The sequence below is a fragment of the Trematomus bernacchii genome, unplaced genomic scaffold, assembly GCF_902827165.1.
Source record: "Trematomus bernacchii unplaced genomic scaffold, fTreBer1.1, whole genome shotgun sequence".
NCBI lineage: Eukaryota > Metazoa > Chordata > Actinopteri > Perciformes > Nototheniidae > Trematomus > Trematomus bernacchii.
In genome coordinates this window covers 1975522-2003012 of record NW_022987625.1, presented here as the reverse complement: position 1 = coordinate 2003012, position 27491 = coordinate 1975522, and the positions used below count along the sequence as shown (strand labels likewise).

The 27491-nt window shown below is 44.2% G+C and overlaps 1 protein-coding gene across 1 annotated transcript; it reads right to left on the bottom strand.

Moving 5' to 3' along the window:
* On the bottom strand, window positions 1-27356 carry far1 (fatty acyl CoA reductase 1). The gene is made up of 13 exons (XM_034132928.1): window positions 27242-27356; window positions 18617-18731; window positions 17707-17823; window positions 16207-16382; window positions 14629-14808; window positions 12685-12862; window positions 11619-11663; window positions 8125-8252; window positions 7958-8025; window positions 6724-6895; window positions 3952-4081; window positions 2686-2813; window positions 1-2272 (listed from the first exon to the last, which is right to left on the bottom strand). Exons 2-13 carry the CDS (start codon window positions 18686-18688, stop codon window positions 2113-2115), a joined length of 1554 nt encoding a protein of 517 aa, XP_033988819.1. The 5' UTR covers window positions 18689-18731; window positions 27242-27356; the 3' UTR covers window positions 1-2112.
* Between the last annotated feature and the right edge of the window lie 135 nt (window positions 27357-27491).

The window sequence follows — 27491 nt, the reverse complement described above, 5'->3', positions numbered from 1 at the left end:
TGCAAACAGGTCAGGCTGTTATTCTGTTACATTCAGAGACAATGAGAGTACATGAACATACAGCAAAGTTACAAGCAACCGTTAACATTTCAATTCAGCTCTACACATACTGCACTCATGTTTACATATTTACATCAGCTAAAGTTGGATCCATAAGCTTCTTGTCAGTAAAATATCCACGCATGTCATCAGCATAAAAATACATCTGTAATTTGAAGTCTACCTAAATAGAGCTGTACATCAAATAATTAGAAAACAGATCTAATATCACATTGTTAGAATATTTTAAAAAGTTCAGGCACGATTCACACATCTTTCCAAAAGGGTGCATCCTTCCACCAGGTCACATGATCCTTTGTCAAATGGCTCATGCTGTGAAGGTGAGAGATACCACATGTAGGCGTTTGGAGCTACTATGGCGAAGACATTTTGAGACACATGCAAACTGCCAGAGAGGAGGGCACGGTCCCCCCCCTGCTGTTCAGACCCCTCTGCCTGCTCCAGACCCCGGAGACAGTGTAAACCTCAGGTGGGTCAGAGACTCAATATGGCAATGATGATTCATTCATAGAAAACCCAGAGAAACTTGATGAAACAAGACAATCATTCTCATCTGAACAAAAACAAAACTAATTTCGTATGCAACAAGACAGGATGAAGAAGGCAACAGAACGGTCCCGGAGTTTAACAGCAGGTTATAAATAGCATAAGCAAATCCTGCATACTTATACAGTTACAGAACTAATATAGAAAATGAACTAGTAACATGACAAATGATGACCCATACAAAGGACTTAAACACAGGAGAAATTGAACATAGATTGTGAGCTACTGTTGGAGCTACCTGAAAGGTAGTGGAACACAAAGCAATGCATAACAGTCATCCCCCCCACTGTGTATCCATGATCAAAATGACTACCAGAACTAAATGAAAGAAGCCTTCAATGAAAGTATGTCTTCTCTCGACTACACCCTCCCATCCTCTGAGCTGGTAGAGGTACTTTGGCAAAAAGAGCTTTAAGATGAATGACATAAAGGAAACCTGTAGAAGAAGAAGCTTCCTTAAAGTACAATCAGTGTGTAGGCACAGGGTAAAGCCGCCATATGCAATCCATATTGTACCGATTATGGAGCTAGCCAGAGATATACAGGGGGGGGGGTTGTTGTCAGTGTTTTTGACAAGCAGGAAGATTAAAGATAACTGAGTGCTGCACAGCCCCCCCCCTAAAGCCCCTGCAATGGAAACATTCTCTTCACAGAGCTGCCAACACTCCACTGGGTGAAATGGCTTTGGTGTCAGAATCGGGCTTCTGAGGGGGAGCAGTTTCAGCGATACCTCTCCCTGAACAAGCCTTCGCTGAGTCAGTACAGATTCTTCCTTTAGCTGCCTCAAACCCCCCTTCCAACCCCCCAGAAGCTGACAGCTACCTATTCTTCTTAAAAAAAAATCCTGCTTGTAGACATTTGAATAGGCCTAACTAGGAAAAAGAAATGACAAAAAACAAACACAAATGCCAAGGGAGAAAATAAATTGAGATGTTTTCAGGTGACAGAGAAATATAACTTACACTGCAGTTTGACTGCTTATCTTGCAATCAAAGGTTACATAGGAAGGAAAAGGAGAGGGAGAAGAGGAAGAGGAAGACTGGAAGGACTGAAAACAGACGGAGGGGTTCTGCAGCGAAGCTTCATCCAATGCATAGCTTAGTTTCAGGCAGTCAGGCGAGCAGGCAGACCAGGTGGAGTGAGTTTGGATGCGTTGGAGCTCAAAGACTGCAGCAGTACGGCCGGCACCGGGGAGGGGGGGCGGGGCTAACGGAAACCAACAGGAACAGGGTTTGTGCTCCTGCTTCTCTAACTCATCCAAAAGTTGTTCATCTGAGCGTTGTACAAGTGAGATCCATGCCCTCTGTGTTATGAAATGCTAGAGATGGCTGTGGCCTCCAGTGGTTCTGTCTGTTTCCTGGACGGGTCCATCTGATCCTCCAGGCAACGCGGGGCCAAAGACAGACAGCGAGGGCCTTGAGCTCAGGAACCGGTCATCATCCACAGCCAGTGTTTCTTCATTGATTCGTCCCCCCACCCACCACCCACCACCCGTCGCCTGGATCCTTATCTCATGCTGGAGGAAGCTCTGAAGTAGGAGAGGAACTTGAAGCAGAGGCTCACCACAAAGTACCAGATGTTCCTGGCCATCTGGGATCGGGCGATGAAGACGCGCCAGAAGAGCACAACCAGGACGGTGTTGAAGGTGTAGCGGATGTTCCTCAGCCTGGGGAGAAAACACAATAGAGACGATTCATGGACTTCAAAAAGGAGGAGTCCTATTTGAGGTTTGCTATGGTAAAGATAGGAAGTGTCTAAAGTCACTCATATCACAGTTCAGCACCATCTACACAGATATTTAGTTGTGTGATTTGCAAATGATGCCGTCTTTTAATCCATTGAAAGTCTGCATGCTGAACTATTCACAAGAGCTTTGTGAAGGCTGAGAGGAGAACTGTCACTCTGCACTCCAAATGATCATCTGAACAACTATTTGACAGAAAAGTAATTTCTTACTGAAGAGACATCAGTTGTTAATGGAAAGATGCAAAGCAGATGAGAATCTAAACAATGTGCAGAGACGCATGGAGTGTACTGTGGCCTCGATGAGCGCTCCAGTTTGTCTCGTGTCTATCTTACTTGTTGAGGTGTTTGCGTGCAGCAGGCAGGCCCGACAGCTCTTCATTGAGGACATATTTCTTGGTGCCCATACAGTAGCTCTCCATGTATTCGGCCCAGTGCAGCTGACGCACATCAAAATTGAAAACCTACAAAAATCAAAACGCAAGAAACATTCAGTTAAAATCAAAACTTTGCAGTGACTGACAAAAGATGCAGTCTACAACAATAAACACATCATCCGTAGATGGAATTAATTACCACATATTCTTGATTGTTTATTTTGGCTGGTACTTGAAATATTTGACGTTTTTGACAGTGTAGAAAACTAAAACGAGAGAAACTCAGGGATTTGAGCCTTTGCAGAGCCTTTACATGTACACACACACCTATAGCACACACTACAGGAAAGGGACCCAAAAGCTAATTAGGGCCTCTTTAAATATAAAACACAGATGTACTGAGATGACACGGCTCTGTGGAGCTACAATTAGGCATAGCATTGATTTAGGATTAGTGCTAATGTGAGCACTCCAACAGTCTCACAGTGACCACTTCATCATGCTGATTAGCACAATGTATCATGTTTACAATCTAAGCTTAGCCTGATAGCATGACCATCCTACCTTCCCACATATAACAATGGTTCAGAAAACATTTGGAGACACTACTGGTCCTATTCTACTGAACCTATACCGACATTTAAAGTAACATATCAACAAAGAGGGAAAGGGAAGAGTTACATATTGCAGTGTTGAAGGCTGCAGCACTGAACTCCAGCTGGCATTTGTCTAATTTAACCCCCAGTGGTCTCCCCCACGCAGTCACACGGGACCATTAGCTCAGAGGAGAGGACCGTGGTTTGGATCAGAGAACAGTGCAGGTTGTGACTCCTCAAACGGCCTGTCAAATTGTTTTTCGACACTTTCAACACTATTGTGGAATTACTAATGAAATAAACTATTTTGTAGTATTTTTTCATCAGATATGCTTCCGTCAAGATAATTACTGTGAGTGTCTCTTCGTGCAGGAACAATAACTCTAATGTGTGAAAATGACAGCACACCAACATCCCCTCCACACACACAGATTCCTGCAGACAGCCCTCTGAAAGCCTCTCTGTTCCCCACACTGACGTCAGCACTGGATGAATGGCTCTCTATTGCAGCCAGCCTACTGTCAGACTGGAACACACCGAGTGGTGAATCTCCTCAGTGTTGTAGCCCTGTGTGGCAGAGCGTACATGGGCGAGAGATAAACACAAGCCCATCATCTGTGTCCTCCCACCTTCTTATCCTCTTGGCTCATTTGGCCAATCAGCATGGTGACGTTCTCGTTGCTCCACACCCAGGAGTGACTGGTGAAATACTCCAGGACCATCATGGCTTTGTGGAGGCGCGTGATTGTCTTCATCATCCTATGATAAACCAGCGGTGAAAGCAAGACAGACAAAAAGGAAAGAAGCAATAATATGGAGGAAGGTGAAAACAATAAGATATGAAGGGATAAAGGTGGTTGGAGTGCAGAGCCAGAGAGAAGGTGATGAGCAAACCATAGAAGAAGGGCAGTGCAGAGAGAAGCAGCAAGGAGAGGTGAAGGAAATAAAAGAGAGGTGGAGGGATCAGGGAACATGGGAGGAGTGGAGGGATCAGGGAACATGGGAGGAGTGGAGGGATCAGGAATGAAGAGCCGGACGGGTGCCATGGTGTTGGAGGAGAGAGCAGAGGCAGAAGGTTAGCAAAAAAACGACAAAGATTAACACCAGGTAGAGTAATACAAAAGTCACTTTGTGGCAAAGTTCTTTTTTACAAAACAAGTTTGATTTCAGTCTGAAATGGATTATTTGACACCCTGAGATGTGCACAGATTTTTCACAAGGCGTGAACAAATGACAAAGATCTAGTAACGTTCCAATTGTAATATATGCAGGTGGTAATATGAGCTGTACCGTGCTATGTGTTTGTGCCCCTCTTCACCTTAAATGATTTCAACTTAGCTAAAAAACAAATAATACATATATATGTAGTGCAAAAGTTTGTTTTGCAGGTATGGTTTAGAAATGTTCAAAGTACATAATTATTCTCTTTACACATTTTCAACGTGGTCAAGAGGGGGTACACACATTGTGACAGCACTACAAGTGTGAGTGAGACCGCTGATCACTAACTGGATTCACTCTGCAGGGCAGGAGGACACAGGACACCGTTAAATGGACCAATAAACATATTTCAGGTCAGATGGATTCAATATGGATTTAAATGGGATTTGGTACCGAGGGACAGACAGAGCCCTCCTCTGAATCCAGTTAACATCTTTCAGTTTATGTTAGTTGAGATGTTAGTGATGATTATTCAAAACTAGTAAGCAGCTTTCTGGTAATCAGGGTGGAAATATAAAACCGCAGTGCCCATTAGGGTTAGGATTAAAGGAGGGTCTCTGGGTCTCAAACTGCGCAGTTTTTGTAATGAATTGAAACGTAAAAGTTCTCCAAGTCTACATTTTACCAGAATGTAAATTGCATGGTTGCAACTATTTAAATGTATCATGAATGAAAAGGCCCTTATCCAATAGGCCCGTCATTCTGAATAAACCTTTACAGTAACGCAGGCGGATTGAGACTCAGATTCCTCCTGTCCTCATTCAGAGGATGAACATGCACAGCTGATCAGCACACAGAGGCAGAGACAATACTGACAGAACAGCTGCTGACATTCCCAATCACATCACAGCCTAGTAATGTGAGTTAGCTACTAAGCCAAATGAGTTTCAGACAGCCACACGCTAAGTGAGAGCTGATTAACACGCTAAGTGCAGTGACTGCTTGGCTTGCATCTACTGTCTGAAATACCTGTGGCTTGTAGTGAAGAAAGAACATCAATGTGGACATCGATCGGTTAACATGCATAGGGGTTGTGTTCAGCGGGACATGATTTGTCCCCGACTGGATACAATTTAGTCAAGTCCCATGATGCCTCAGGATTTCCATGATTGGGTAAGAAGTGGGGGATGGTAATAATGGATGTCATGTTCACAGCATGGCTTGTTTACGAAAAAGCATTCCCAACAACAGAGCAAAGCTGAAAACATGCTCTGATAGAAGCCACATCTTGTTGTCATGACAACCTGTCTTCACATACAAGTGCAGCTGATGCCATGGGGTCGATTAAAGACATAGCCAAAGTTTGTCCCTGCTGCTTGGACCCTTCCCTGTTCCCTCCATCCCACAGAACCAGTCAGTAAAGAAAACACAAACAGTAAGGGGGAGGGGGGGGGTGCTGACTGGCAGGTGGGAATGTGCAGGGTGGGGGTGCCGTTGCAACCTTACCGGGGCTTGCGGCCTGTCAGCCTGAGACAGCAGTCATAGAGCAGGGCGGGCAGCGTGTGGCTGAGCGCCGTCCAGCACTGATTAGTAAAGGGGTTGGAGCGCAGATTGACATTGGGCCTTCTGAAGGCCTGCTCTAAGGGATTGGTCTTGAAGTTCATGTTTATACAGTACTCTGTAGAGAGAGACATATGACAGGACAAGGAGGACAGAGAGGACGAGATGAAGGTAAGGCTTGTTTCCTCCTCTTCTGATAAAGGCACAATGCAGCCCTTAGTGAGGGCTTGACCCCTGCTGTCATTGTAACAGAATGATATATGAATGGCTCCAGACATTTAAATATCTGGATCTTAACATTATTTTGAAAATGGTAACTTGGGTTGGGTTCCCAAAAGCATGTTCATTCTGAAGTCCAACATAGTCCATGATGATAGACTAAGATGCCCTCAGTGCTGACAGTTTGGGAACCCAACTGAGGATATCAACATTGTAAATAGCAAGCTGTAAAGAGTGCAGAACCCAGCAGTGACTCTGGTGTGAGAGCAGCTGGGTTATACACTCTTCAACTGCCAACACAACTGCACACAAGCATCATGTAACACATTAGCATCGCAGTTAGGCTACTACACTACAGGAAAGTGACAGACTAAAGCAGCAGAGGTGTGTGGGCGTGTGAGGGGCGTTTGGCATTAAACAGCAGAGGCGAGACACGTCCAAGTCGGCGATGATGAGGTTACCTGGGCTCTCGTCCAATCAGCCTGAGGTACAGATCATAGAGGAAGGCCGGAGCCTTGTGGCTCACGGCGATCCAGTACTGATTGATCAGGTGATTGGATGTTAGATTAACATTGGGCCGACGGAAGGCCTGCTCAAGGGGGTTCCTCTTGAATGTGGATATTACATGGTACTCTAAGAAACACAAGGTTGTTCAACACATCATCAAATCAGCAGTTACACACATGTTTATATGCCTGACTGGAAGCTTCAGCACTGCTTCCCCAATCATTATATACCTCACATCTGATAAGCTTCTACAGATAACCCAAATGCTAGCATATCATGACCATCATTGTGTAGTTCACAGGACATCAACTAAATAAACAGCAATCCAATATAAAACCACCAGATTTAACCAACTATTCAATTCATCTAATACTCCTCTGATGCTGCGCACATATAGTACTTGAGGTTCACAAAGGTATTCATTATTGGCAAAACAATTCCACCGACTGATAACACCTGTTCAGCAGACGGAGTCCAGGGTCATTGCAATGTACTTTAGTCAGCTACTGTACCCATGGTGCTTAGGCAGACCTGCTGTGGGATTTGATAGTAACCTCCTGAACAGCTACTCAAATGTACCTTGTGGTCAACTATAGTTTATTCCATTTCTTCCAACCACTGAAGTTAACATTGTATATAAAAACCCATGTGCACATCTGGAGGCTGAAGGAACACAGTCAAAGAGTTCAACTTTGAATCAATAAGACTGTGTAGGCAGTAGTTATGCACTTTCCAGACAACATGTGTTCTCATCCTGAACCCAACATCATCTCTCAGACTTCAACTCTTCCTGTAGCCACTCCGAAGGATGCATCCATTAATGCGTATCCTAAATGAGGTAAACACAACATCACTGTGTACACGGCTGAACAAGAGAAGTTATGGCTGCACTTTATAGTAAACCCTAAAACTAAAAGATAAATAAACTCAGTTCAGGTGTGATTATCAAATCTATGAATGTAGAATGACTAAATGGCAAGAATTGTGAATAATCACCTACTATGTGTTTCTTCTGTGGGTAGGATCCACATAATGACCCGGCTATAAAGCAGGATCCATAGGGTACGACTGAACCCAAGCTCTTAGTCTGGGTGTGCCAGACAGTGGATCATATTACAACCAGAGTATGTCATTAACAGTAAGGCCTTTACAGAGGCTGTGTTTAGCAGAGAGAAAGAGGAATCATACCAACTTCCCCCCAGCGGAACGGGTTGATCCCTCCGGTGGTGCAGTTGTACACCATGATGTTTTTAGACCTATGGAGGTAATAGTTCAGGGAATAGTTTAATTTGACTGCACATTAACATTTAATTCCAACTTATCCAGAAGATGTGTGAGACAAGTGTCTCTCCAACCTTTTGAGTGTCTGAGATCCAGAGTACCAGGCAGCAGCCAGCGTGGCGTTGATGACCACGTCCACCGGCACCAGGTCCGCCACCGCATCATTGGACGCTCTCATCGTACGCAGGATCCCCTTACCAGCCTGCAGGGGGCCACACAAAGAAACTGTAAACTAGTCATGAAACAGAAATCTAGCATCATGATCACAGGGCTCTCCAACGGCCAACCAGTGTGAGAGGGAGTAGGATTACCCTCTCACTTTGGATTTAGTTGGCTTAGATCAGGGCTTCTCAAACTCCGGACTGAACTGCAAATCAATCCGGACCGAACCCTGTGTCCCAAAATAAAAAAAATAAAAATAAAATTCTGATTCTGATAAATTAATGTTCATCATTGTGTACGCGCGTCTTGTGTCTGACGCATTGTGAGAATGAACGTGCATATATATTTACTTGTGTGCGCGAGCGTGACACGCATTGCAGACCGCAAGTTAACCGCAAGTTTACCTTGACTTTCTAATGCTTCTAATGCCTTTTTTGCCGAGGTTCAAGGCATTGGCTACAGACAAACAGTGCCATTTCTCCCACTAGTTCAAGCCATCATACTGTATGTATGTATTGAATGTGTGTGTGTATATTACAGGGCCGCCGTTTGCCGACAGGCAAGGCAGGCAAGTGCTTGGACCAGAAGGGGGCCCCCAAAGAAGGTAGATTAAGAAGGTCCACAGCAACGACAACATGAAACACCCTTTAATTTACTGCAACGACACGTCGAGAAACCCCCATGCATAGAGTGCCATAAGAAACATTTTCTTAATTTCAGTTTTGTTGCTCCGCTCCGGGGGGGGGGGTGACTTTACTGGCATTGATCCGGACCAGTGACCTTGTATAAAGTTCACAAGTGGACCTTTAATAAAAAAGTTTGAGTACCCCTGGCTTAGATATTATTTATTTTATGACTGCTCTGTGACATAATGTGAGCGGCAGATAAAAGAACGGCTGCAGTAAGGGCAGTCAGAGGTGGGAAAAGTACTCAGATCTTGTACTCAAGTAAAAGTAGAAGTACCAGAGTGTAGGAATACTCTGTTACAGTAAAATTCCTGCATTCAAAATGTTACTCAAGTAAAAATACAAAAGTATTATCATCTAAATATAGTTAAAGTAGCGACAGTAAAAGTAGTCATTGTGCAGATTGGTCCATTTCAGAATAATATATATGATATGTTTTATAATGATTGATCATGAAAGTGTTCTCAAAGCTGGTAAAGGTGCAGCTAGTTTGAATGACTTTGTATACTGCAGGGTAGCTTGTGAATTTACTCCAGGTGGAACTACAGTCTGATTTAACACTTGATTATATTTCACATCATTCATCCAGATCTGTGAAGTAACTAAAGGTATTAAATACATGTAGTGGAGGAAAAGTACACCATTTACCTCTGAATTGTAGTGGGGTAGAAGTACAAAGTAGCAAAACATTGAAATACTCAGGTAAAGTAAATCTGAAAATCGTACCTAAGCACAGTACTTGAGTAAATGTACTTAGTTACTCTACACTACTGCTTGTTTCACATCTAGCAGAAACATTAGCACTCATTTGGAGCCGTTTCAGATGACCTCACACATGAGAGTCAGTCAGTATACTCTCTTTGGACTACGCTCAGCTTGGTTACTTTCAACCTCTGATGACTTTGTGAACTGCTTTTGTTAGCCCGCTAGCTCCACAGTTTATGTTTACACACCACACCCTCACCATTTCCTGTACCTCCTGACATGGCACATTTCTCCAGGAGGACTCTGCTCAGAGTGTGCCAGCAAACAGCAGCATTAAACAGGCCCACTAAAAGAGACACACCCACAGAGAACTCTGTCATTTTTAAAACAGGTGTGTCTGTCAATAGGCGCGTTCACACCGGAGTACTTTTATCCGTACTTTTATCCGTACTTTTCCCGTTTAGTTCCGTTAGTGCCTGTAATTTTGCGTTCACACCATAAAGAGTACTTAGTTCAGAGAACTTTTACCCCCGTTTCTAGTGCCTGCTAGAGAGGTGGTACTATCCTGGGGAGAAAAAAGTACCTATTTCGATTGGCTGGGCGAATTGCAAACCATGCCCCGTAAAACTCTGAAAAGTTTTGTGAAGCCGCCATTGTATTTGCTGGCATTAGCATTATTAGCATTAGCATTAGCCCAGCGCACAAACGCAGAGAGACTAACTTATGGCAACACAATAAAAAACATGGGAGCGGTGGAGATGAGGAGGTGTCGGCGTTCTGGCGATTTACTCTGAAGGCTTCAGTAGAAGCTGCTGGGAGTCCCAGCAGCTTCTACTGAAGCCAGTCCCCAACTCCAGGGACTTCCGGCCGGGGACTTCGGGTGGCAGTATACACCGTGAAGTGGTTTGCGGCCTGCCAGTAAACCCAAAGCAGAAGAAGACGAAGTGACGTCAGCGGCTCATTTGCGTAATCTTCCCTCAGGGAATTTATTCCGGTGTGAACGCGATCTGTACTAAGTGCCCTGGGGTAATAAGTGCTGGGGCACTGAGTGCCGGCACTGAGTACGGCAAAGTACTTGGTGTGAAAGCGGCTAATGGAACATCTGAAGCACGTTAATCAGTCATTAAGACAGGTTCAGGCTGCAGTAGATATTTTAGGATTTAATCCTACGTAGATAAGGCAGCTGCATTTGTACATCATCTTTCCTGGTGCAACTTTGTGTCATAAACAACCTCTGGCCTAATACTTATATATAGTTGTGATTCTCAGGAGGACAAACCTAACATCTGACAAACCCATAACCTGACAGACTGCTTCAAAGTTATACACACTAACATATGTAACTCTCTGATAATGTGATTGATGTTCCATTTCAAATCAGTAACAACTGTACTTCCTCAGGCATCGGAAGGAGGGTCATGTCAAGAATACCAGCAGGCATGCTGAGTCTGCTGCAGGAGCTCATGCTGAGTCTGCTGCAGGAGCTCAGGCTGAGTCTGCTGCAGGAGCTCAGGCTGAGTCTGCTGCAGGAGCTCAGGCTGAGTCTGCTGCAGGAGCTCAGGCTGAGTCTGCTGCAGGAGCTCATGCTGAGTCTGCTGCAGGAGCTCATGCTGAGTCTGCTGCAGGAGCTCAGGCTGAGTCTGCTGCAGGAGCTCAGGCTGAGTCTGCTGCAGGAGCTCAGGCTGAGTCTGCTGCAGGAGCTCAGGCTGAGTCTGCTGCAGGAGCTCAGGCTGAGTCTGCTGCAGGAGCTCAGGCTGAGTCTGCTGCAGGAGCTCAGGCAGTACACTAGTACAAGTTCAACAGGGCAACTTAAAAAACAGCGACCCCCCCCCCCCCATCTAACTGCACGTTTTCACATCCATGTGGGTCCTTTCAGTGAGTTGATGCAAGGAATGATGTGTCTATTTATCATTCTTTCTTTCTTTGCAGTGGAGCTGGGCTACCATGCTTTACTGAAACAATTCATCTTTCTATAAATCGATAAAAACAATGATACGGTTTCTGTCAGTACTTACGGCAATGAAGATTCCACTAGGTCCGTTGAAGTTATCAATCCAACCCTGAGAGAGCAGTCAGAGCAGAGGAGCTTCACATTAGAACTGAAACCATCAGCTGTTTAATCAACAGGAATTCATCTAGACATTTTTTGTTTTTTTAGTTACCAAATGACTTGCAATTGTAATTTGAACTATGTTGCTGCATTTGCTGGCTAAACTGTCTTATATGCAAGGAACTGCTTGATTTATTTACGGTTTGTATGATAATACAATTATAATATTCAAGTTCTGTATGCTTTAGCCTGTGGTTACTATCAGTGCAAGGCTTCATCTTGATGGATGCATATATACATTTAAACACTTTCATGAGCGGGAATCCTTCTGAAAACAGAAATGTCCCTTTTAAAGATCCTGAGAGAAACAGCTGGAAATGGACATAAAAAATGGACTATTAAAATATTATGGTGTGTTCAATACACACAAGAAAACAGGGCCACTTTTGTGCTACCTCTGTTAAGGTAATTGTATTTTCTTCACCATTGTGAAGTGGATAAATCATTGTTTCAAACTACCTATAACGCACGTGACGCTGAGCCCTGTCAACATGACCTTGTTTTTACAAAGCTAAGCTAATACAACACCTTAACATTACATTACATGTTAGACGCTTTTATCCAAAGCGACTTACATACTCAATACTGTGGAAAATCCACACAGGAGCAATTTGGAGTGAAGTGTCTCAGGGACACAACGACATGCTGACTGCAGTGGGGTTTGAACCTGTGACCATCTGATCCCCATACCAAGGCTCTATCCACTGCGCCACACGCCTCCACCTTAACACCTTTAAATGAACACAATCCTACTGCAATATTCAGGAGATTTTGAAAACACAGAAAATAGCAAGAGCCCTAAAGTTGGCATAAGTATTATGGTTTTCCCTTCCTTAGTACATTTTGATATCAGAACCTAAAGTTAATCTGTGGTGTAGTGGAACATTTCATTCAACAGTAACTCTCTCCCCGACTCCAGGTGAATCACATCCTGACACAGCAACACAACACCAGCAGGCTGGGTGACTCACAGGGAAGGGCTCCTTCCAGCTGGCCCCCACGATGGAGGGTCTGACGATGGCCACGTTCAGGTCTCCGGCCTCCTGCTGCACCATGTATTCAGCCAAGGCTTTGGTGAAGGTGTAGGTGTTGGGACGCTCCCCGATGAGTTTGGGAGTCAGAGCAGACACCAGCTCATCATCCATCCAGCTGGACAAAGTGAAAAATAAATAAAGTTATTTATTAAACCAAAGACAGTTTTAATATGGAGCAATACAAATGTGTCTTTAATCGCAGGAAATAAATGAAAAAATAATATGGTGATTGTACTGCCAAGCTTAAAGGTGGGGTATGTCATTTTGGAGAAACCAGCTCGAGTGCGCTATCATTTGAAAGTACACAACCGGAACAAATCTGGCTCTTCCTTCAGACTTCGAGATGGAAGGCTGACAGGCAGGTAGGCCATCCAGTTATTTTAGCTGGGCCGGCTCAGATGATTGGTCGTGCTTTTTACAGCGCCACGGCTTCCACAGATGACATTTTTGTATGTATTTATTGTCAAAGCATTTAATATATTCATTGCTATCGGGATGTTAAAAGCATTCCATGGAATATAACAAAAAGTGTTTCTGAAATAAATGACATACCCCACCTTTAAGGCACTGCGAGGAAGAGATAACAATTTATCTGGATTTCAGGCGCAATCTATACAAAACTCAAAACCTCAAATGTCTAACTCAGTAGAAGCCATTATCGTTGAACCATGAACACTAGTACAAAATGTGGTCCAAAAATGTCACAGTGATAATTCATGGGATTATTAAGGCCATTGCCAACTTGCATAGCAATCCATTCAGTAGTTATTCAAATACTTCATCTAGAGCAAAGTGGCGGACAGATGCCGCTGAAAGATGTAGAGTCCATAAAGGTTAACGTTTTCTTTCTTAAAGTTCTTATTTGTGTTTTTTAAGAATAGTTCAGGAGAAATCATTGACGTTTCTGAAAGAGCATACATATTCTCCACACACACACACACCATACTACCCACACCTAAGTATGTATTACTCGTTGTGTATTTTGGCCACACTTGGTATTTGGTCATTTGTCCTTGTCTTACTTCAAAAACTCTCTTTTGTCTGTATAAGTGACTTTGTACTTGTCCTCACCTCTCCTGTAATCACTCAACCACTGACCCTCGGATCACAATGTCTAAAAGTGACATGTTATTGAACAGGTAACAGAGCAAACAGTGTGTGTTTACATTCAGTGTGTGCCAGTTTGCCAAGATGTCTCTTTAACTTCATCAACACGAGATGAAAGGTCTTTAATGGACTTCATTTTCACAAAATCGTTAATAAGTCGTTTAATGAGCTGAATTAATGTTAAGATGGATTACTAATTAAAACATTAAACTGCATGAATTTGGATGTGAAAACCTTTTCCACTCCACGCAAAGAAAGGCATCACATTCCAGTCTATGAGTAAGAGGTCTTACTTCAAACCACTCTGCATCAGACGGGAATACATCTCACTGCTAAAGGTCCATTTTGTTTCATTCATTCCACAGTCAAACTCAGCATGTTTGCACATATATATCCAGGCTACCTTTCTATACATACATCCCTCAGAAACCTCGCACTCCCTCTGCACTCCCTCTGCACTCCCTCTGCACTCCCTCTGCACTCCCTCTGCAGGCTTCTAACCCTTTACTAATGACTGGCAGCCTGAACAACATTAGTGCTACTAAAGCAGCCTTTACTCTACAGCCCTGCTAAGCTGGCATGATCAGTGTATCACCGACACTAATCTTCACAGTACATTCTTACTGGCTTTTTATGCATCCAAAGAGGAAATGTAGAGTCCCTTTGAAAAACTTGCCCCATAAACCCAATCTACTGTGAACTGATGACACAATAGAGCACAAACACATCTGTGTGGAGAAACAAGCATCACCACATCTGATCAGACCAACTTACTCCAGAGAATCGATGAGTCTGCGGTAGTCTACGGGGGGGGTGTACACGACCTCCTCAATGAGCTCTCGGTCACAGTTGGCGTAGGCTGTGGAGACATGAAGGAAGACCTCCAGATGCTTCATCCTGTGGGCCAGGGCCAGCATCTTCTGAGTGGCCAGCACATTCAGCTGCATCGCATCTCTGAGGGGGGGGGGGAGACGGTTACGTTTAATCTAACTGACCCAACAGTACGTCTGGGGGGTTAAAGACAAACATTTTGGAGTCTGTCCAATCTCATTTCTCTAGCTAGGATGTTGTTAGCCTAGCTTAGCATCAACAAGTGAAACATCTACCAGAAGCTCTCTAGCGTACTAGCTACCACATTACATCTAATTTGTTACACAACAATTAAAACAGCAATGTAAAAGTCACATTGTGGATCCATTTCATGAACAATAGTCAGAGAGTCCCAAAGTCTTGTCGCAGTGAGATTGCCAGCTTTGGTCATGCCTTTACAGAGATCAGACCACCACTGAGTGAATGAGCGCTGTAGCTGCAGACGCTGCACAAAGGGACTGTTGTTTGTTACGCAATAGCTCCAGCATTGACTCTAACCCCACCTTAAACCACGCTCTCTTAATGTGTGTACCGTTTAAACAAACGAGATACAACATGTAAACTGGTGAGCTTCAGATGTGTTGGTGGGCACATTTTTCCTCTCTGGAAAGAGCTGGAGCTGCTTCCCCATGCTTTAAGTCTCCAAGCTAAGCTAGGCTAATCACATCCTGACTCCATGCTTCAAATGGATCTTTATTAAGGGGATATTCAGGTTTTCTTTCTAGTGTTGGTATACAATGACACACATGGGCCTGAAATACACACACATGCACAAACCTACAATTGATATACATGCACAGATGAAGAGTTGGTAGAGCGAAGAGGCTGTCAGTCCACACTATTTTTGGTCCGATAGGGAATCGAACCAGCGACCCTTCGGTCCCTACAGACTGAGCTTCAGCCGCACGAATGCACACACGAATGCACACACGAATACACACCTCCTTCACCTTCACCAACATACTTATTTGCCCAAATGTTGAATTATTTCTTTAAATACAATTTTCAGTACAATTATTTTTTGCCAGACTGACATAAGATACACAGATGGCATCAAACGTGACTGCCAAAAAACTCCTTCAAAAGTAATTGAGTTGCTTTCCAAACACAACCCTACATGTCTCAAAGGTTTTAGGTTAACATTGTGAGTGTTTGGTTCACAGTAATAAAGAACATGTGCCAATTTGGTGACAAATATTTCGGTGTACTTCTAACTTAAGAGAGAACGATCTCTTGAAACCATGTTGTTTTCTCACTGCTAAGTCAAGCAAACACTCATAATCAGTTCTTCATTTGACTGCGAAAACACAACAGATAATGAACTATGAACAACTGTACCAAATGTGTAAGTGGAGAAAGAAACACATTGATAAAGACCTGCTTAACCATCTGGGAGAAATAGCCAGGACAAAACATTTCCATATCCCAAGATATGTATTGAAAGATAGGTAAAGGAAAATGAGCAACATGAACAGGGCTTACTTGAGCGGCTCGTTGAAGCGGATGGTGGCGGCGCAGTGGAACACGATGTTGACGCGGTCGGCCAGGACGCTCTGGTCCTCTTCGCTCAGGTCCAGCCCGGGCCGGATCAGGTCGCTGCTCACGGCTGTGATCTTCTCTGAGAAGCCTGGCTGCTCGTCCTGCAGTCTTTCAAACAACTGAATGGGAAAATTATGAAATCAAAAACACTTCTTATAACTGTACAGCTATAAATTGTAAAGTATAATTTGGCATTTGAATAATGTGGCATTTAGCAGTTATTTAGAGTGCAGTGCAATGTTTTCAAAGTTCCATTTGTTTGCCAACTATTTGTAGTCTCAGTGTTGAACAGCTGATGGCAGAATGCACTACTGATCACTAAACTGATCTCAACTCTTTACGTATATTTCTCCTGTTCTCTAGAAACTGACAATGTTAGCAAACCTACAGCACACTAACCAATGTGAATAAACCAACATACATTACACATGGTTTTTCCTCACATATAATTCAACATTCATTTAAAATGTCCTCTGTTGTGCTTGATATTTGTCAGTAAGGCTAGAATGGAAATAGATTTTGGGGAAAGGTTTAAGCAGGACACCCAAACTGTTAAGGCCCTGACACACCAAGCAGTCTCCAGAGAACTCGCCGACGCCGACTGTTGCGTCGCCATGTCCTCCTGCGTCTTGGCCATGTGTTGCACTGGAACACACCGCAAAGACTTCAGCCGAGCACAACATTTATAAAAAAAAGAAAAGACTTCAGCCGAGCACGTACGAACTGCGCATGTGTGAGTGGCAATAACTCTCCTCACCAGCAGGCGGCGGTAGTGTGTATTCGTCATTCAAAAGAGGCAACAACCGGAAGACAGAGAAGAAGAACAGACTGAGTGATCTAAACAAACAACAAATAGCGTGTGCGTTCCATTTTCACTCTCGTCCATGGAAAACATGTTTCGTGCGGTACTGGAGCTATCAGCCATTGGAGTGTTGCTTGTGGAAGACATTCTCAAGCAACCGTTTCGCTTCTCATGCACTGATTCGCTAGTCCGACTGCCTGTCCGACTGCCGACTGCCTGTGGCCGACGCACGGCCGATTCAACATGTTGAATCGGCCGTGCGTCGGCCATGAAAGGCCAAATAAGGCGTGTCACGGCCGACGGTGCGGGACACACCAAATTGAGTTTAGGCGACAGGGCACGCTTCGTCGTTCGACTAACGAAAACGGCCGATTTCGGCCTGGTGTGTCAGGGCCTTAAAACACGGGGCATTTCTCATCTTAAGCACATGCTTCATACACACAGGAACACTGATTGAATGGAAGTAACCGTGCAGCACAACACTGAGGGTCAGTGTGGTTGTAGATCAAATGCTGAAGATCATTTCCTTCCACCACAGGCAACCACACATCTGCTGAGGGGAGTGGTATGTTTGAAGTGGCGTCTGAACAATGTTGCAGATGCCACTTCAAAGCCCCCCCCTCCCCCCTCTCACCACTCACCTTGCAGTTGATCATGTCAGCGATGCGGGCCTGGGGGCTCTGACCAGCTTTGGACCGGACCAACACAAACACACTTTTGACTTCAGGGCAGGACCGCAGCAGCTTCTCCAGCAGAACCTGAACCAAGAAGTGAGAACTCCATCAGGAACTCTTAGCTCCTCCTTCAGAATCACCTTTATTGCCAGGTACGTTTACACATACATGGAATTTGCTTTAGTGTATGATGGTGCAAATATTAAAAAATAAACAAACACAAGTATTTACACCAAATCTAAATATACAAAATCGAGTAAAAATAAGAAACTTGCAGTACAATGAATATATGACAATGTATGACAAACTGCAGTGGGTTATATTTTAAAGTTGAGGGCTGTGCAGAAATGTGTGCAGAGATGAACATGCACATGGCTCACACAGTATGAAGAAAAAGAACATTGTTCTTTGCAGCAGTTGATACAAGTAACCCAACATCTGTTGTAGTTTGACCTACTTCAATCTCTCATAATGTTGGTGAAAATCATTTCCTCTAAGCCAGATTTCATTTGCATTAACATTGTGTAAAATAACGTTTCCACAATAACTTAGTACCCTCAGTGCCTCAGAAAAGGTCACACTGAATATTTAACCGGAATTTCTCTAATTTCTTTGTGACACTGAAATATTCCAGGACACACTGCCCAGCATACATTTGTTCCTGAAGGACACCCTGACACAATGGCTGCTGTGTTTGGTGTGTTTGAGTTAGGCAGTAAAAGGACAGCCATTTGAATGATATGCAACATGTATCAGTTATCAACAAGAAGATATTAAAATAACTGATGTTAACTGTACATGTCTTCACACAGCTTCCTCTCATCTCACTCAGCAGATCATGTTGTTGGCTTTGGTCCTGTCTGATTGGCTACTGTACCTTGCCCATGAAGCCTGTTGCTCCAGAGATCAGCACCGTCTTCCCTGCAAAGTATTCTGGGATGTTCACCATGATGTCTGTTGGTCTGTACAGTGAGCCCCTCACACCTCAGCACCTGCAGACAGGACAGAAACACAGAGAGGATTACAAAGTGAGCAACGTGCAGCATGAGGAGGTGGATCCAAAATGAACTTCAGTGACATTACCAATGTAAGAGGATGTTCCGATAGCAGCTCAGAAGGAAGTTAAGAGAGTGATTAGCGTGAATATTGATACGATTTGCATCCGTTTTTTTTAACCCACAACCAAAAATGTTTCCATAATGTTTGTATTTGTTTTTTAACATGATTTCATAAAGAGGTTTGAGAAAAAGTCACGTCACAAACTTACGCGCACCAATCAGGATTCAGAAATATTGGAATGTAAATCTGGAGAGTTGTTTCGGTCCACAATATCTTCCAATTTATTTTGTATCGTGTCTGTATTATACTGTCTTATTTATACCTGATTTATAGTGTATTCATTTGCTACACTGCAGTTTATACTGTTCATAATGTAAATACTGTCAGATGTATATATTTATTTTATTCTTAACATCACTCTGCACTTTATTGTTATTTTTCACTTCTAGTTAGATGCTAACTGAATTTCGGTGTCCTACTCTGTGCAAAGACAATAAAGTTGAATCTAATCTAAAATGACCATTTGCTTAAAAAAAAGAAAAGGGAAACATTTATTTTCTGTTGATGAACTAACCATTATTCTGAATATCTGTAGTCCCTGAGTGAGGCATGCATTTCAGCAGATCACGTGATGTGTTACTGTTTGCACTAGCAGCTCTGTATCGGCCTTATCAGTCCAAGGATGCGGGTTATAAGTACGACACTCTGAGCTGATAACAGGCCATTCAGGAGATAACTCAGAGAGATCATTCTCTTAAGGACTTTCTTTTATCAGCTATCGTATGAAGTCTTATCATTTTCAAAATGACAACATAACTAAGACATATTTGCAACGGTTTGAAATACAACACACATGTCTAGATTCTGTGAGCATGTGCAGATGTCTTCTTCATTTTGCGTTGGAAATAATGATCAGGAAACTCTTGCCCCATTTCTCTGCATGACGGGGATACTGGTGTGGTCAGATAGGGTCGAATTACAGTTGGCATGATTTAAAGAGACCTCTGTGCAATCCAAATAATGTCGTCATTCTGATACCAACCGGTTGATATTTAGCCATCTGGGATTATGTAGGTTATGTGAATAAAACAATGATGGGCTGGATGAAAAGCTAAAACAGGTTTGGCATTTCTTTTGAAACCATGAGGATTAAAGAGCAGCATACTGCCTGCAGACTGTACAGCACTACCTCAAGTTAAATGAATAATCTTCTGTTATTCTTTGCCCGGGCAGTGGCAGAAACAAAGCTCATGCACATCACAGTTAAACCTGTTATTCAGCTCTCACACCTACATACTGCATGTGTAAAGCTCCTCAGCACACACTCCAGGTTCAGTCTGTGGGTGTTTCTCAATCTCGAGTACGCTTGCTTGGTAGCACATGTCTTCCGAGCATCTTGCTTCAGAAGCGAGGCAAGAATCCTTCCTGGCATTCGGAAAACAAAGAGTGGAACAGGCTAGCAAGTGTGCAGGTGTGCTTCATATGAGAGGCCCCGCCTTACATCTTCCGCCACAGATTTGGGGAAATTGGTCCGTGCGCAAAGCATTGTGGGGATTTTAAGACCGCGGAGTCTACTCATGTGCAGCCTCGATATTTCTCCAAACGATGTACGCCGGGCTCGGTAGATTTCCAAGTATGCTGGAGATTGGAACAGTACTTCGGCGGCACTCGATGACGTAGTATGCTTGAAATAGTGGCTCTGGAGGAGCTTTACTCGACATTGAGAAACACCCAGTGGCTAAGGAGATATGTATTCAGTAAACTCAGTTTTAACCTCACCATGGAATGAAAGCTTTAATTGATCGTTTTCTGAGGTCAGAATGATCAATTATAATAGGTCTATGTGTTGATAAAATGCTAGAGTCTGAGAAAGGAACAATAATAATTCATAATTAAGCTCTGTGTTTTGTTATGAAGCTGGCATTCAGGAAGATGGATTATCTTGTGGTAACAAATTGATCAATTTGATCAACAAAGTAACCTTTAGTTAACTAAACCAGATTCCTACTGACGGGTAGTTTGACTTCTTCCAGTGTGATGTTTTTAAAGTAGCTTCCCCAACACCGTATGATAAACATGTCCTTTTCTGAATATAATCTAACTTGATATGTTTATGTTACATTTGAATTACAAACTGTATATGGTGGTACAGTTCAATGACAACCAGGCTACATGACACAACATTTTCACATGATTACATTCAAAACCGTTTCCAATCTGTGATATAAAGAAGACATTTAGCCTTCCTTTATCAAAACGGCTTTTAATATTTAGCATGTTTTTACATAGGATACATCACATAGTGATATATTTCAATCAAGCTTAGCTAGCCAGCTGAGAGCACACCAATATTAAACAATAGTGTAGAATGAGTGCATCCTTAATGATTAGCAAGAATCCATTGCAAAACCTATTAGAGTGGTGCAAGAATGAGTCCATAACCCAGAAATGACATACTGTAAGGTCTGTGTTTAAGTAGACTAAAGGCTGAAGAGATTTTAACATTTGGTCCTACGACATAAAATAGGCCAGAAAATTCCCCACTCAAATGTCTGAAGCCTCGATGCGTCAGAAACAGCAGGTGAATCATGGAACTTCACTAGAATTGACTTCATTTCTGGTATTGTGACTTTTGCTGTACAGCTCTCCTTACCAGCAGGCGGCGGTAGTGTGTATTTGTCATTCAGAAGAGGCAACAACCAGAGAAGAAGAACAGACCGCGTGATCTAAACAAACAACAAATAGCGTGTGCGTTCCATTTTCACTCTCGTCCATCGAAAACATGTTTCGTGCGGTACTGGAGCTATCAGCCATTGGAGTGTTGCTTGTGGAAGACATTCTCAAGCAACCGTTTTGCTTCTCATGCACTGATTCGCTAGCTGAACAGCCAATCAGAGTGATTTCTTTGTCCGACTGCCTGTGGCACCTGCTCAGAGTGCTGCGGAGGAACAGTCTGCAGCATCTTATCTGAGCCAAGATAAGATGCTGTACACCATCGCACCCCCACCCAGGCTGTACGCCATCGCACCCCCACCCAGGCTGCACGCCATCGCACCCCCACCCAGGCTGCACGCCATAGCACCCCCACCCAGGCTGCACGCCATCGCACCCCCACCCAGGCTGCACGCCATCGCACCCCCACCCAGGCTGCACTCCATCCCACCCCCACCCAGGCTGTATGCCATCACACCCCCACCCAGACTGTACGCCATCACACCCCCACCCAGGCTGTACTCCATCCCACCCCCACCCAGACTGTACGCCATCACACCCCCACCCAGGCTGTACTCCATCCCACCCCGACCCAGGCTGTACGCCATCACACCCCCACCCAGACTGTACGCCATCCCACCCCCACCGAGGCTGTATGCCATCACACCCCCACCCAGACTGTACGCCATCACACCCCCACCCAGGCTGTACGCCATCACACCCCCACCCAGGCTGTACGCCATCACACCCCCACCCAGGCTGTACGCCATCACACCCCCACCCAGGCTGCACACCCCCACCCAGACTGTACGCCATCACACCCCCACCGAGGGTGTATGCCATCACACCCCCACCCAGGCTGTACGCCATCACACCCCCACCCAGGCTGTACGCCATCACACCCCCACCCAGGCTGCACACCATCACACCCCCACCCAGACTGCACACCATCACACCCCCACCCAGGCTGCACGCCATCACACCCCCACCCAGGCTGCACGCCATCACACCACCACCCAGGCTGCACACCATCACACCCCCACTCAGGCTGTACGCCATCACACCCCCACCCAGGCTGTACGCCATCACACCCCCACCCAGGATCGCTGCATGACTGCAGGCAGCTTTGAATGCACTCACAAGGTGGGGGAAATAATAAGTCACAGATAAATCTAGCCCAATGAGGGAAGCTTTTGGACAATATGTCTGCAGACCCTTAATAGTCCTGTTGTATATATCATGGTGAATTAAAGGCTTTTTGTGTGCATTTATCTGGTCATTTATCTAATTTTATATAATGCATTTCATGCTGTGCTGAGCTGAAAATATGCTGCACACCTGTGCTTTGTGATTGGAAGCACTTGGTATAGTAGTTTGTAGTGATGTGTCGGTCGCGAACGGGTCTGTAAATGCAATGAAAACAATTGGCCACAGCAAATCATTTATAATAAACATGTCATTTTTACTTTTGAATACTTCAGTACAAAGGATGTATTGAATAATGTAAGTGGTATATGTGTACACATATAAATCATTAGTCAAAACAGGGCTACATTTGATTGAATTATTAAAGGTATATGTGGTAAAATGAAGAGCCGTTTGGGAGCCGAAAGAGCCGGCTCTTCTTGGTGAGCCGAGCCTAATGATCCGGCTCACTAAAAAGAGCCGGAATTCCCATCACTAGTAGTTTGCTAGTAAATTACAAACAAATTATAGATATCGACAGTACCAAAAAAAAAATACACTGAAAAGCATTAAAGGAAACTGTCACTAGGCCGTCACTAGGTTTGTATTTGAATATTACTACAAACTCATATGGAACTGCGATCCTGAAGCAAACGTTAGAGCAGAGGCCTGTACTACGAATCCAGTTCAACAGACCCTGGATATGTTTGAGTTACCCGGCTTACCTAACCCAAAACAAACGCGCTCTCGCTAAGCGGTCCTACGACGCTGGTTATCAACTCGGTAACTCAAGCCAGGGTTTCTCTGTCCGGCTGAGTGCGCGTTCACATGAAAGGGGGCGGGGTTAGCAACATTTGACCAATCACAAACATGGACAAGCGTACTGACAGCGCAGCGTCATACTTCCTGAATGAAAAGTGAACTATAATATTAGACAAATATGAAGAAGTTAAACTTTAAACATCCATGACTTAAACACTGTATCCAGGATAAAAGCCACATAGCTGCACCTGCAAGGTGAATACAGCTGGTAAAAGAAAAAGTGTTTGAATGCGTACATTAACAGGTTTATGATATCACTGCCCCGTCCAAGACACGAGTGGATCTGACTTTAATTACATTTGACTCGAGTGTTTCGTCAACTTAATGTGTTGCTTAAAATAATACTTCTGCATACAGTATGTGACACTGTGAGTGTTGCACGGCCAGATACGTCTCAAGAAGCTGACAAAAATCCAGCTTCGTAGTACAGGCCTCAGGTGTCTCGTGTTATTGTGTTCTTCAATGCAAGCAGCAGCCAGATAAATGTGAAGTCAGGGCGTGTGTCGTCCTGCACAACCTGATATTGACACAGCGTCAGTACAAACATGTGACCACATGTGCTGCTCAATTACTGGGTTTTACAGAGATGCAAAAAATACCTCGGACAGGATGAGACCAACACAAATTTGTATGTCAGAAATGTATACTGTACATGTTAATAAACTTAACATGTTTTATTTGGAATAAGTGCCAGTTGTTAAGGTAATGTCACATTAAGTGGCAGGACTACACCAGGGCTCAGATTTCCTCCTGCTGCCTTGTCTACAAACTCAGTGTCCATGTTTGAGAAAACAAACTACATTTGGTCATGAACTAACTGAAGAGGGAATCTTTTGGATTTGGTTTTAATTTTGTAAGTAATTCTTACAAAATGTTGTAAATAAATCTTAAATAAGATAAATAATGTAATGATCATACATCTTGATACACAAAGCTGGGGTCCTGTTTATGTCACTGCAGTTGTGTTTATGTTGGTGTGAACCAATGCAGAACTTGGACAGGTAAAATCTGTTTCCCTCTGCAGTATGCCCTGAGAAGGAGAACCTGAAAGTCTCTAACAGATGACATTAAAGCATATCAGCAAGGACTAAAAGGTAAGTTCTTGTTTGGTCTCCATGATATCAAACTGTAGGATCTGTAATCTTAAGCCTGAGCCGGGACCTGCCTTGGCCTTCATCCACTGTATCCTCCATCAGGTGTCTCTGAAGAGCTCCTGCAGCTCTCAGGCAGTCAGACAGACAGCACTTGATCCCTGATGCAACATATTCACTTTAAATAATTAATCAGACGGATTAGAATGCTTAAATTGAGCACCTGTGGCTGAGGTTAAACGGCCTGCAGAAAGAGTCTCACAAGAGCAATCCATTCCCGACGAGCGTGAATACCCAACGACAGTGTTTCCGCCAGACCAGGGCTGAGAGGGCTGTCCCTTATACTGTCTTTTTACGTTAGTGAGCCGGATCATTTGGCTCAGCTCTCTTATGGCGCATTTCCACCATGGCGCGGAGCTCGGTTTAAGCGTGCCGTGTCGTGCCGGGCCCGCTTTTGGTTGCGTTTCCACTATGCCTAGTTCCGGCCCGGGGGTACTTTTTCACCTCTTTTCTGGCCCGACAAAATCGTGGTTCTATCGGGGCCAACAAACAGGGCTGAGTCGGGCTGAGTTTGCTAAACTAGAGAGAGAATCGCTGGCAAGGGGGCTACAACTACAACAAGATGAACATATTTGACCGTGATTTAATTGTAATACACGTTTCAAAATGATGCCGAAGTAACAACATACTGATACCGGTTAGTAAAAACCATGAATTAATGCTTTGACAAGTCTGCAGACAGACGGCAGGCGAAAAACCTTTTAAAATGCGTGTTTTCTAAATGGAGATTGGCTAAGCTAACGCAATATATGCTCCGACCGTCCACACTCACAACAGCCTATACAGACATAAATAAACCAGCGACTGTACTCGCCATGACACAGGCAGTCTGTGGTTTGTACTTGTTTAACTTTTGTCTAGTTTCTGAACAGATATGAGGAGCTGTGAGCTCTGAGGGCTAACAGCTAACGGCTGTGTTGTTTTTCTGGGGTTCTCATTGAAGATGACGCAGTGTAGGCGTTACTATAGATACTACCCCAGTTCCTAAACTGCAATGGAAATGCGCCGGCTGTTTCGGCTCCCAAACGGCTCTTCATGTTACCACAGTTTACCACGGAGCCTCAGTTTCGCCGCTGCGAGGGTCTGGTGCTCGCAGCTCACGCGCGTGCTCCACTAGCACAGCTCATCGCGTCCAAATCGCGCACGTTCCGTGTTGTCCTGTAGCAGGCACCGCCAATGTCGGGGAAACGATCCTCAATACTCCGAAAATAATCCCACCAGACTCCTTTGCCCCTCCAACAGATGGATGTCCTTGTCCTTTTTCCTTTTCTATTTCAAGCGATAAAAACTCTCGATCTTCTCTCGAATTATTAATATTTTTGGACGCCCTCGGCTCGCGTTCAGGGCGCCCCGAGCTGAATAAGGGCGTCAAATGACGGCAAGACGCCCCCCTGGCGGAAACGCTGCCCAACGACAAGCAAAGGGAAAGAAATGTGATATTTCAAACCTTTGTCACAGAGACATTTCCTTAAATCTCTACATCAAAACTAAATGTAGAGCAGGGAGATTCAATCCATTTGAATAAGTATCCATTTACTATGTCATCTAACACAGAAAACATTAGAAACACAAAGGCAACAATGTCAGACCATGGCGATGGATGTATTCTCCAGGAACACCGAGAACACGATTCCAGTAAGAAATGCCAGCTCCCTGCTTATAGTGATGTCACAATGCACCATCTCTGGTGGCTGGTATGGGCTTGTGTTCCAGGTCAAATCACACACACAAGTCAAACAGTACAAGAGGAATGTCATGGGACACCAACAGTAGCAACAACTGGAGTCTGAGTACTGAGACCTCAGAGAAGAGACTCAAATGTCTGTTTTGTGTGTGGATCTGACAGTGGAGAAATTAACCCCCGAGGGTTTAACAATTAATTGTAGGCAGGAAAAAGCATCTTAAATCTCTTACACTTTACAATAAATCAGAAATATATGTGTACCATGTTAAATAGAATACATATATATATTCCCATTGAACTATTAATTTAGCACCTAAACCGGATGATGGCACCATTTCCCCACGCCCCCCAGAACTGCCCGTGTATTGCTGCAACATACATCACGCACTCATCTGCTCACCTGATGGAGTTGTTACAGAGACCCCCCCCCCCCCACACACTGTAACAGATTACTGTGAAGCCCGGCAGCACATCCAAAGAAAGGCCGTCAGCAGCCTCGTCCTGAATTATCAGATAATGCTTACTGTGTTGCCAGCAGACATCCTCCCTTCATTTAGAGCTTAAACTAACTACAGAGGAAACGACAGAGTGGAAAAAGGAGAACCATAGAACATTAAGATTGTTGTTTAACATTTGAGCCCCATGTAGGCTGGGGGGTCACGTCTGACTTTATTAGTGACAATGAAATGTGAGTAAACGGTATTACCCACAAAGAGTAACTTTCTCCCTCTATCTGCGTATATCTGCGACCAACACCCCTCCCTCCCTCCTCCGCATCTCTTCCTACACCCGTCACACACTGGAGCCTCGCGGCAGTTAGCTTTAGCTAGGGCGGGGGCGGCCGCTCAGTGACCGCGGATCGTGAGCATTGGTTGAGGGGGGTACGTACCCAAAATGTCGATGTTTCCCGGTTCTGGAAGTTGTGAGTTTCTGTGCGGCGGAGCGGCGTGAGAAGAGACAGAGGAGCTGAGCAGGAAGAGAGCCGGGGCGGAACCATCAGCCTACCGACGTGACGTCAGCAGGACGGCGGCCCCCAGCACAGATAGGGTGAAAAAGAGGCCCCACTCCTCCGTATAACTATGGAAGCCCATATCAGCCAAAGAAAATAAATAAATTATCCTGTAAATCATAATTATGAT